The 11,080-nt window shown below is 42.6% G+C and overlaps 2 protein-coding genes across 2 annotated transcripts; both read left to right on the top strand.

Annotated features, from left to right (window-relative positions):
- The first annotated feature begins 438 nt into the window (after positions 1-438).
- Positions 439-2,992, top strand: LOC123167380 (hypersensitive-induced reaction 1 protein). The gene is made up of 5 exons (XM_044585227.1): positions 439-749; positions 1,368-1,585; positions 1,709-1,829; positions 1,954-2,142; positions 2,350-2,992. The coding sequence occupies exons 2-5, from the start codon at positions 1,376-1,378 to the stop codon at positions 2,709-2,711; spliced, it is 882 nt and encodes a 293-aa protein (XP_044441162.1). The 5' UTR covers positions 439-749; positions 1,368-1,375; the 3' UTR covers positions 2,712-2,992.
- A 2,636-nt stretch (positions 2,993-5,628) lies between these two features.
- On the top strand, positions 5,629-9,642 carry LOC123180973 (uncharacterized). Its single transcript, XM_044593175.1, has 7 exons — positions 5,629-5,929; positions 7,022-7,171; positions 7,284-7,496; positions 7,930-8,051; positions 8,280-8,443; positions 8,898-9,052; positions 9,401-9,642. The coding sequence occupies exons 1-7, from the start codon at positions 5,747-5,749 to the stop codon at positions 9,497-9,499; spliced, it is 1,086 nt and encodes a 361-aa protein (XP_044449110.1). The 5' UTR covers positions 5,629-5,746; the 3' UTR covers positions 9,500-9,642.
- Positions 9,643-11,080: the final 1,438 nt, after the last annotated feature.

Below are 11,080 nucleotides of genomic sequence, written 5' to 3'. Positions count from 1 at the left end.
CCTTTTCCAGCGGCTCCAAAAGTCCGGCCTTCAGTGGTAACATGATATAAATTTTACTCAATCAACTCACGTCGACTCTTGTATTAGTAAACTGGCAAAAAACTGGCACCAAACACAAAGTTTTTCGAAAGATCCACTGAAACACATAGCAGTTGCCATTGTAAGGCAGCAGTTACAATTGACAGAGAAAGATTGCTAAACACTCCAGCCAAAATGAAAGTTTCAGTACTCGAAAAAGAGAAAAATTTCGCTTGTGACCCTGAGATCCTAAGAACACAATTCTTGAGGTATGAGATTTTAGTCAGGTTTCCTGGAGAGAAAATAAATAAATTCCTTTCAAGACTGTAAATCCAACATTTAAGATACCAAGCTTTGAACGACAACTATCATTAAAGCCAGGTCTACGTTGACAACAGAATTAAATGCTTATTTAGCCAAGACTAGCATAACCAGCCATGGTATTGGGTTTGGTTGGCTGCAACTGATTCAAACAACAAAAATCCAAACCCGCCCTAAGAAGTTTCTCCCAGGCTACTGTGCAGATTCCGAAAAAGAAATGCTGGCGTTGACCTGGATACATATGACCCAACTACTCGTGTATAAAAGCACTCCCCATGCTCCTAGATAATTCAAGACAAAATCCAGTTATCCCATATCCTCTTCAACAATCCGAACTATCTTCACCAGTTATCTCAAATCTTCAGCAGTGGCTGTGGTGCCAGTGCTCAAAGATCAAAAGAGAGGTTAATGTAAGTCAGCTATACTACCTCCCCTTAACTTCTTCTATATTCCTATCCTGCTATAGGGGGAAAGAGGTTATGTTACTGTCTAGTAATGCAAACAATGCAATAACTTATCGATCCTTCAAGTGTAAAGAAAAATCCGTCTGAGATGAAACTAAATCGAGAGGAAAAAGAAGATGTTGAGGCAATCAGCCCACCAACAATAATTGGTGACAACATCATCTTTCTTAGATAACTTTCAATATATTGGCATATTGAAGTTAGCTTTCGGCAAACCACAAAGCTTTCCGAACCAAATTACAATTATTATTTTTGAAAATATACAAAGAATAATTCAGAAAATATGATTGCCTATTATGAAAACAAACAAAAAACCCAGCAATATGTTAGCCTATTAAGCAAATAGTTAACGATCCGGTAATCTGCTGGCCAGTTAGTCATAGCTTGTATGGCTTTCACTATTTCATACAGGAGGATTACCTATATGTAGTTATGTACATCATTTTCTTGTATAGTGCTGCTGCAGCACACACATAATTTGCCTGCAAAAAGTGACTGGGAATGATTTTTTTTAATCTGAAAGCTGTTGTAACATTGATTCATACCTTCATTGTTTCAAGACAGAAATAAGAATGGGCAAACTAGTTGCAGCAATAGGCAAGTTGCTCTGCTGTGTACAAGTGGACCAGTCAACAGTAGCCATCAAGGAAAGATTTGGGAAATTTGAGGATGTGCTTGATCCCGGGTGTCACTGTGTGCCATGGATTATCGGAAGCCGTGTCAGTGGTAAGCTTACACTTAGGCTTAGGCAAATGGACGTTCGCTGTGAGACAAAGACAAAGGTACTCTTACAATTCACTTCTCGAATTATCCACTCAAAACACCCCCATGCATCACAAAAACTTGTAGAGATCACATTGATTTATGCGATCTATTTTCTGCTGACACTATGCATCATCTTACAGGACAATGTTTTTGTTACAATTGTTGCATCCATTCAATACCGAGCAATGGAGGACAAAGCAAATGATGCGTACTATAAGCTGAGCAACCCAAAATCTCAAATCCAATCTTATGTCTTTGATGGTAAGGATTATCTTCTTAAAATATAGTAATTTCTGGAAATTCTCATGAATCGAAGAAAATTTTGGATATGTAAATGCTAAAAATCCTCTCACGAGATTCTTAACAAGGGTATATGATCTTGCAGTTATCAGAGCAAGCATTCCCAAACTACAACTGGATGATGTTTTTGAGCAAAAGAACGACATAGCAAAATCTGTGGAGCAGGAGCTTGAGAAGGCTATGTTTGCTTATGGCTATGAGATTGTGCAGACACTAATTGTTGATATAGAGCCAGATGAAAAGGTTAAAAAGGCTATGAATGAAATTAATGCCGGTAAGCGTTTGCCTACTTGAGTAGAGCTTAGTTTGGAGTATGAACTGCTAAAATCTAGCATCAACTCAGGTGTTCCATTTATGTATTGCTAACAAACCTTAGGAGTAGTTCACATTAGGGTGTTGATATAGCTAATCTAAAACCCTAATGTTTATCTATGCAGTTTGATGTATATGTATAACCATTTCTTTGTATTACGCTGTTCAGCTGCAAGAATGCGTGTTGCGGCAAATGAGAAGGCAGAGGCAGAAAAGATCGTTCAAATCAAGAGAGCTGAGGGTGAGGCTGAAGCTAAGTATCTCTCTGGCCTTGGAATTGCAAGGCAGCGGCAGGCAATAGTTGATGGCCTCAGAGACAGTGTGCTTGGCTTTTCTGGCAATGTGCCCGGGACTTCCGCCAAGGATGTGATGGACTTGGTTCTGCTCACCCAATACTTTGACACCATGAAAGAGATTGGTGCTTCATCCAAATCTTCTGCAGTTTTCCTCCCGCATGGCCCAGGTGCCGTTGCAGACATTGCCAGTCAGATTCGCAATGGATTTCTTCAGGCGTCCACACATCATGCCTGAACTGAACCCATGTGTACAAGAATTTGAATTGGTGAGGTCATTCCTACAGGCTCCTGGTTTGACATAAGAAAATGGTCCTTTAAGCGCGTGATAATATTGTGTGAGTTTGTGGCTTGTGAGGTATCTATAAAAGCTTGTAAAACGGTTTGTATTTTATTGTGTACTATCAGCTAGTCCGTAGATAAATGGAGCATGGGGACTTAAGATGGATGTATTGAATGATTATCATGTGGCTATACTTAGGCTTCTGAGAAAATAATGTTTTTACATATTCTTTAAATTTAATATAAAGCTCTCGTTTCATATATTTCAGCGATAATTATACAATAACTCATCTTAGTCTCGCTGAATTTCGTCAACTAGCACTACTCACAATCAAAACATGCAGTTTGAATCAAACTAAGAAACTGAGATCTAAATAAATAATTTAAAACATGTAATCAGAAGCATCGATGTTCGTGGATCATTGACTTAGCTCTGCTAAATGATGTAACATGAGTAGTACATGCACAGCTTAAATAAAACGGCACTATTTTGGGTGGGAAAGTGAACAGTTACCAGTTAAGATATGAACATTAGCTTAATCTCATCAACCAAAAAGAGTTAGCAAGGCTATAATTCAAATTGGCCAATTTGGTAAGACATGATCCATTTCGCATCACATATCATTTCAGACACCGAGTGGAGATAAACTCACGCTGAAGGAATCATTGGATCACATTGTGTGCAGTAATCTTAAGCACATTTTGAACTACATAGGTGCACAGGATAGTCATTGGCGGTATGATAATTAGTGGCACGGGAGATGATCAACTCCTAGACTGGACCGATTAGGGGCAAAGACCCCCAACACTGATGTGTAATAAAATTGCAATATATATTACTCCCTCCGTCTCGTAATATAAGAGCTTTTTTTTACACTAGTGTAAAAAACCCTCTTATATTATGGGACGGAGGGAGTAGTACCTAACAGCCGGGATGGGCTTCAGTAAGGTCGACCCTCCTCGGGATACCCCTCTTCCGGCCAGTACCTCAGCCACGAGAACATGGGCCCCTTGGCCATCGCCAGCTCCAGGATGTCAGCGCCGGCGACCCCCGGGTCCACGTCCCTCCCAACCAACCTCACCGCCTCCCCTAGCGGGTCGTGCTGGTGTCTCCCTCCCTGCGCGCCGGCCGCCGAACCGACCGGCGCCTTGCCCTTCCTGCTCCCCGCGGCACTGCGGCCGCGCGTGCCTCGGTTCCCGCTGGACGAAGGAGGGAGGAGGAGCGTTGGAGGAAGGGAACGAGGAGCGACCGCGGCGACAGAGGATGAGGCCTCGGAGGCGGGCGGCGTTGGCGGTGGCGGTTTCGACATGGCTTCTCCCGGAAGAGGATGAGGCCTCGGAGGCGGGCGGCGTTGGCGGTGGCGGTTTCGACATGGCTTCTCCCGGAAGAGAGGTGAGAGGTTTTTTTTTTTTTTGAGTTAGAAGAGAGTGAGAGGTTTTTTTTTTTGAGGATCAGGAGAGTGAGAGGTTGGCCATTGGTTTTAGGGGTTGTTTGGATAGCCAGTTTACGGAGAACCGACTTTGTTTAAACGCAATTTCTATTATAACAACCTAAAAACTTGTTTGGATTATCCAACTGAAACGGGATAAGTCAAACTGAGTTTTCTAAAAACCCAAAAAAGTGAGTTTTTAGAAAAACGACTAATAGTGGTTTTTCTATATACCCGTTTCGTACGTACAAGTAGATGGCAACGGACTGGGCGTCCTCGTTGTGGTGATCGACTAAGTTCCACCGGCGGTACCTCACGGCAAGCCTCGCCGGCACCGTGTTGGTCCCGGCGCCCATGGCTACGGCTGCGAACTATTGCTGACGACGTGTTGTTTCAGTGCGAGCAGCACGACCTGCTTAGCGGCTACAACAACGACTATGACACCATTGACGACGACGTGTTCTCGGCGCGAGCAACACAACCTCCTCAACAGCCATGGCGACAATTGCTACACCATCGACTGTGATGTGTTGTGCTTGATGGGAGCAGCGCGACCTCCTCAGCGCGTCCATGGCGACGGCTGCGACACCACCGAAGGAGGCGCGTGTTGTTTTCGACAGGAGCACCGCGGCCTCCTTATCGCCCATGGCGACATATATGACACCATCGACGGCAGCAATGTTGCTCCCGAGTCCCGATGCGAGAAGCGGAACCTCGTCAGCGTCCATGGGCACTGTTGTGACACCACGTGCTGGAGAGCCATTTACTCTCCTCTTCTGTTCAAGCTGGTTCTTCCCGGTCGAGAACATTGGCACGACGCTTGGATAGCTGAAACCATCGGCGCAGCGCTTGCGCGGCACCGCGTCGGTGCTTGTCATTAGCACGGTGAATACAAGCAGGACGAATACATACGTAGACTAGTACTTCCTGCCTTCCGGGTAACCAACAAGAGCATGTTGAGAAGCTCAAATATGATGCTCAACGAAATCTGTACATAATACAACTCGTTGCTTCCCGAACGAAGAACTACATAACCACGTTATAATTTGTCTTGATCCAAACAAGGAACTATATATATTTATCTTAACAGAAAAACTAACTAAAATTGATTTTCCTAAAAATCCTCCTAAAACTCGTTTCCCAAAATCTGGCATCTAATTCTTAGTATCCAAACAACCACTTAGGCGGTTTCTTCTAACGCGCTTTCCTGATGGCCTGGGCCCAGCCCAAATCCTCATGAAATCCGCACTTAAAATATGACCTGGGCCAACAAGAATATCCCTCAAATGGGCCACTTGAAACCTCGGACGAGCCGAGCGGGCCCTCGCCCAACCGGATAGGCCTCGTGACTGGCTTGGAGAAACCCGCCCGCAACTCCTGCTGCTCGCCGCGTCAGCTGCCAGCTGCCGGCAGCATCTGTCCTTCCTCGCTTCCGGTGCAGACTTGTCGACTTCTCTCTCTGCTGATCGCTCCCTGCTTATTACTTGTCGTGCCACACCAGTGAACCCCCGCCCCAGTCCGCTTCCGTTCCGTCCCGTTCCGCCTCGCTCCCCACCCTTTCATGGCCGGCGCGACCCTCGCCGCCGCGAGATTCCCCGCGGCCGTTGCGCTCCTCCGCACTCGCCGCTCCCCCGTGGTCGCCGTGCCGCTCGCTCCGTCCGGTCTCCGCCACCACCGCCGCAGCGTCGCCATGGCCGCCGGCGCCGCGCCCTCACCCATTCCCGCCTCCGATCCGCTTCCCAAGGTACGTACGCTCCCGGAAGTGGAACTTAGTTTTACGCCAACGTCAGGGATGGTGGGCATGTCCTGCTCTGCTCCTGTCCTGTTGATAGTACCTTGTCATCGTCGGAGGGGAGGCCCTGATCCAAGCCTGGAGACACCCAAATCGCTCTATAACTGTGTTACTACTGCACAGCGACTGCAGAAATCGTTGTCGTAAGTAGGAAAACAAACTATACCTTAAACAGGGACCTTCAACCAAGTGGACTAAAAGAAATACCCTCGGTCCTCGGAGTTATTTGGAAGCGCCTTTTTCCAGCTGACGATCCATGATAGGCTAGGCCTCCTGAGATGTGAAGCGTGCATCGTGTGTGACTTCAAATTCTGGTGTCCCCGTTTCTCTGCTATCCATGAATTTATAAACCTGTGAACTGTAGCGACCGTTGGGCAGATTTCAGCAAATGAATCCAATTGATAGAAGATGGAACTGTACAGCACAAACTTCCTACGAGAGCTGACAGAGCTTATAAATTCTTTGTACAAAAGGTAGAAGTAAATTTTGGCACACCATGGGTTTAATAATCACCAAGGATGGACCCCACATGTAATTTTTTATTGGGTTCATAATTCTGGATCAGCCTTGAAACAGTTGTTCCTTCTTTGATTCTTTAACTTGAAAATGAGGATTAGTTTATGGAAGTTTTGAAGTAAGAAGGGACGTTTCCATGAGGGCCTCTTTGATTCCAACGACTTTCACATGAATTTTGGAGGATTGAAATCCATATGATTTTGTTTCTCTCTGAAGAACCCTTTGCACAACACTGAAAGAAAATCAGTTTTCTGTTGATTCAAACCTCTTCGAAAGAATGTTTTGTTCTTCATATGCGTCAGGGTGATCAAACAATAGAAATATTGATATTTAATTATTTTAAAAATATTTTTCCCATACCATATAATGGCCATGGGGAAAACTTTCAATCACTTCGTTTTTCATACTTTCTAATAGTTTTGGCTATATGTTACTTGATTTATACTTGTTGTTTCATCTTCTGTGGATTGATTACTTCTCAAATTTCCTGGGAAACAAACTAATAGTCTTAACTTTCTTCTACTTCAGGGTTCTGATCTATTTTTCCGGTCAGTTCTCTCAAACATGCAAAAAGTTTATTTGAGCAGGAATCCAACTGCCGAAAAGATTCTGGACTTTGTCCATTCTTACGACGGGGACCACATTTGTTTTGATCACTTTGCTTTCAGAACATTTGGGGTGAGTACTAGCTTAAAATTTAGTTGGCTTTCTACATGCTCCGTGTTACATAATGCACAATTGTGTGATGTTGATTATTGTTATGACCATTTCCCGTCTGTTATAACTGCAGGTTGACGGTTATGGTATAGACTCACTTGCTGAATTTTTTACTGATTTTGGTTACGAGTCTCGTGAAGAACTAAGGTTCCCAGCGAAAAAACTAAGAGCGCTATGGTTTTCCCCTCCCAACAATGATGGATACACCAGAGCTGGTATATATGGACCTTTGCCAAGGATATTCATTTCTGAACTTCTTGTAGATGAGCTGAGTGCTCCGAGCCAGGTGATACTCGGCGATTACTTAATTCCTTCAGTTTGTTTGTCTAAGATATTAGTAGTATTATGGACAACTGTTCGTTCATAATATGCTTGTAGGGCTAAAGGAATTTCAGACATAGCTCATAACACTTTTGTATGGCTGAAGAAGACTACTGAAACATATCACCATAGAAAAAAAATGCTTTCTGAAAACCGTTTCTTCTTAGGTTATTTCTGTAGTTCTGTCAGAGTAAATACTCAGAGATGAGTAGGTTATAATGTTCTATGCACTGGCACTAGTGTTAAGATATTTAGTTTGAAAAATCTGACGTTAACATCGGCTGTCAGGGAATTTGACTACTGAGCTCTGATATGGCTGCCACTAGAGCTGCTTTATTCCCATCTTTTACTCATATATACAACTGTATTTTATTTTATCTGTTACTTTTTCTCTGCAGGAAATTATACGGAAATACATCAAAACATCAGCTAATGGAAATAAATATGCTGTTCTTGCAAGTACATTTGGAGAGCTGACATGGGAGAAGCCCACTTATTCTGATTTCCAGGTTTTATCTAGGTACTCATGTAAATACTCTTGACTGCTTCAATAGGCCAGGAGCTAAATCTTATGTTGGTCACCACGAAACTGTTTGTGTATTATGGCTGATTCTGTGCAGTTTCCATAAGAAATGGAGTTGCCTTTTTTTTCCATTTGCTTAGTAGTTTCCTGATTCTGTCTTTCATACATTTATTTCTTTATTCCATTAGCCATGTTGACTCTCCATACTTTCCATTCGGGCACCAGGGAAAGTGAATATGCTGGATGGACTCTTGTTAATGGCTATGCACTGAACCATGCCACAGTCTCCACTCATCGCTTAGAGTCAGATATTAGAAGTATTAGTAAATTCAACAAATTTGTGGAGGACAACGGGTTCAAGTTAAATACAGAAGGAGGAATTTTGAAAGGTCTGTTGCTGATTTCTGAACCAACCAGATTTTATTCAGTAGTTAGTGGGTAGAGGCCCATGGCTACGTATTTGTTGAATTTTGACGAATTGCTTCCTCTTTCATACCTTAGCTACTTGTATTGAAAATCTGAATCACATTTTATTCCAGGGCATTACATCTAACCACAGTTTTTAGTAGCATTGGCCTTAGGAAGAGTGTACTTTTGGTTTCCTGTTAGGTCTTTCTTTTGTGGTTTATATATATGGATGAACTGTTAGCTAGATCTCAAATAGCTTTTTCATGGACATAAGATCACTTGTTTGTTTGCATTTATTTGACATACTTTCTATCCATCTTTTATGTTCGACCTCTTAGAATAGCTATTAGCTGAAGGATACATGTCCACTTAATTATTGTACCACGGTTTGAATAGAAACTAATTTACATGTTCTTTCCCTATATAATTCAACAGTGAGTCCTGACGGTCTCCTCCAGCAAAGCTCAACTGTAGCTGATTCATCATTATTTACTTTTGCGGATGGAATCACTGAATCTATTCCACGTTCCTATATTGAATTTGCTGAACGGCTGCCACTTCCACAGTTCAGAGATTTGCAATATGAAGAGGTTTGCACAATTTGTCACGAATGTATCGATTATTCCGTACTCGTCTGTTTTCTTTCGTGCATAATCCATACTTGGAAAATGTACTTCCAAGTGTCAAGATGAGCATGACTGCGACTTTGCATCTGTGATGTTTATGTTCCCCTGTGCCGACTTAGTAATAATGTCCCATCTCCCTTTTTAATGAGGGTTGTAGGTTACTTAATACTATCATCAGAGTATTTTAATGTAAATGGTAGTACTTAGTACACTCTCCTGCATAGGATATATACGCTGTAGTATTACTCGGCCAGTATTTAGTTGCCCCCCTAATCTGCTAGTGAAATTATACTGCTTTCTTACTTTCTGAAGGTCAAGGAACACCACAGGCGCGATGGTTTTGAGGTGGGCAACGCAGACAAGATATTTGAGAGCACTTCAAAGGATCAGCTTACCAGAAGATCTGCATAAGCGGCGTACTCTTGATCGAACATTCTGCAGGCGGGCCAACGAGCCTCTTGGAAGTGTGTTGAATGCGTGTGTTGTGTAATCATTGTATGGCTTGAAGTGGGTTGGAAACAGATGCTTAATAAAGATATACTATTTCCTAACGATGTTACTCTCTCATATATCGAATTCAGTTATCTCTACGTATCATTAACCCTAAACTGATACTATCTGGGAATGCATGAAATAGTCTAATGGAGTGAAACATGGCATGATGGTCAGTTCCTTTTCTAAGTTGTGTCATCCTAGTTCTTACTTATTTACTCTTTGTGAAGACGTTTTTGAGAAAGTTCGTTCCTGCAACTTTTGTCGCAGGCCAAGGCAAGTGCATGCATGAGAAAGGTGGATGGAACTCTGTTTTCTGCAGAAGATTCATTGCTGACTCTGCCACGAAAGGTACGCTTCAACTATTGAAACTCTTAAACAATTTTCTAAATCTATCTAGATGAGACTAGCTTAATATAGCTTGAAAAACGACTTATATTATGGGACGGAGGGAGTAGCTTTCTTTGACGATAACTTGGGATAGAATGTGGATCTGCTCCCTTTCGTTTATGCCGCCACTTACAAATACAGATGTGTACACTACATCGTCAAAAAAATATAATGAGGTCAGCTGCATAGTCAAAATGTACAAATGCAAATATACCTTAGATGATCAACATATAACACCGTATTTCTTGGGAAGTTTGTTTTTCCACTGACCTGGATATCTCTCATGTTGCACCTTGGGGAATTTCTTCCTTTCTCTACTGTCCACTCACTCAGCTTGTTTGCCTCACAACGAAGATTCCGGTTTGGCTACGTGGCAAAAACAAAGTTTTCTGTTTGTTTTTTCATTTCTGTCGACTATTCAGGCAACTATAATGGCACAAAAGGCGAGAAGGCAAACAAGTGAACAGTCAGAAGTGCCAAAATGAGCATTTGTTTGGCAGAACTTTTGGCTCTTGACTCTTGGATCAAAGTGAAGGGCACAAAGAGAAGCAAAAGCAGCGGCCTCAAAACTCCACTTTTAATTTTTATTTGATATAATAGATGTGCCCTTGAGACTAGGATGCTCCTCCTCCTTTCCACATTTCGTGGCAGCCTCTCTCTCCCTTTAGCCACATTTCCTGCGGGAACAGGTATTTGTTTGTTCGAATCTAACAAAGCTGTGCTTCGCATGCAGAGATGAACCACCTTGCCAGCACTCCGCATCTGGAGAGAAGAACCTGAAATACAAACATATGGAGGATGCCTTGGGTTAAACAAATATGCCTTTTTACCACAGATTTTGCATCACTGAGACTTGCATGATTTTTTTACTTGGTAGGAAGATATAGTTCACCCCTCTGCGCAAGTAGAAGTTACATGAACCGGGCTGCTCTTAGAAAGATAAAGTTCACCCCTTTTTAAGTAGAAGTTGTTGTTCTATAAATTTTTTTTTAAAAGGAGGATGACCCCCGGCCTCTGCATCTGAGCGATGCATGCAGTCATTTTATTAATTATTCACAAAGACCTTACAAAGTAATACATCAGTATGTTTGAAGCCATCATCCGTCGCTA

The sequence above is a fragment of the Triticum aestivum genome, chromosome 1D (assembly GCF_018294505.1).
Source record: "Triticum aestivum cultivar Chinese Spring chromosome 1D, IWGSC CS RefSeq v2.1, whole genome shotgun sequence".
Lineage (NCBI taxonomy): Eukaryota > Viridiplantae > Streptophyta > Magnoliopsida > Poales > Poaceae > Triticum > Triticum aestivum.
The sequence above is the reverse complement of the archived record's forward strand: the minus strand, read 5'-3'. Positions and strand labels throughout refer to the sequence as shown.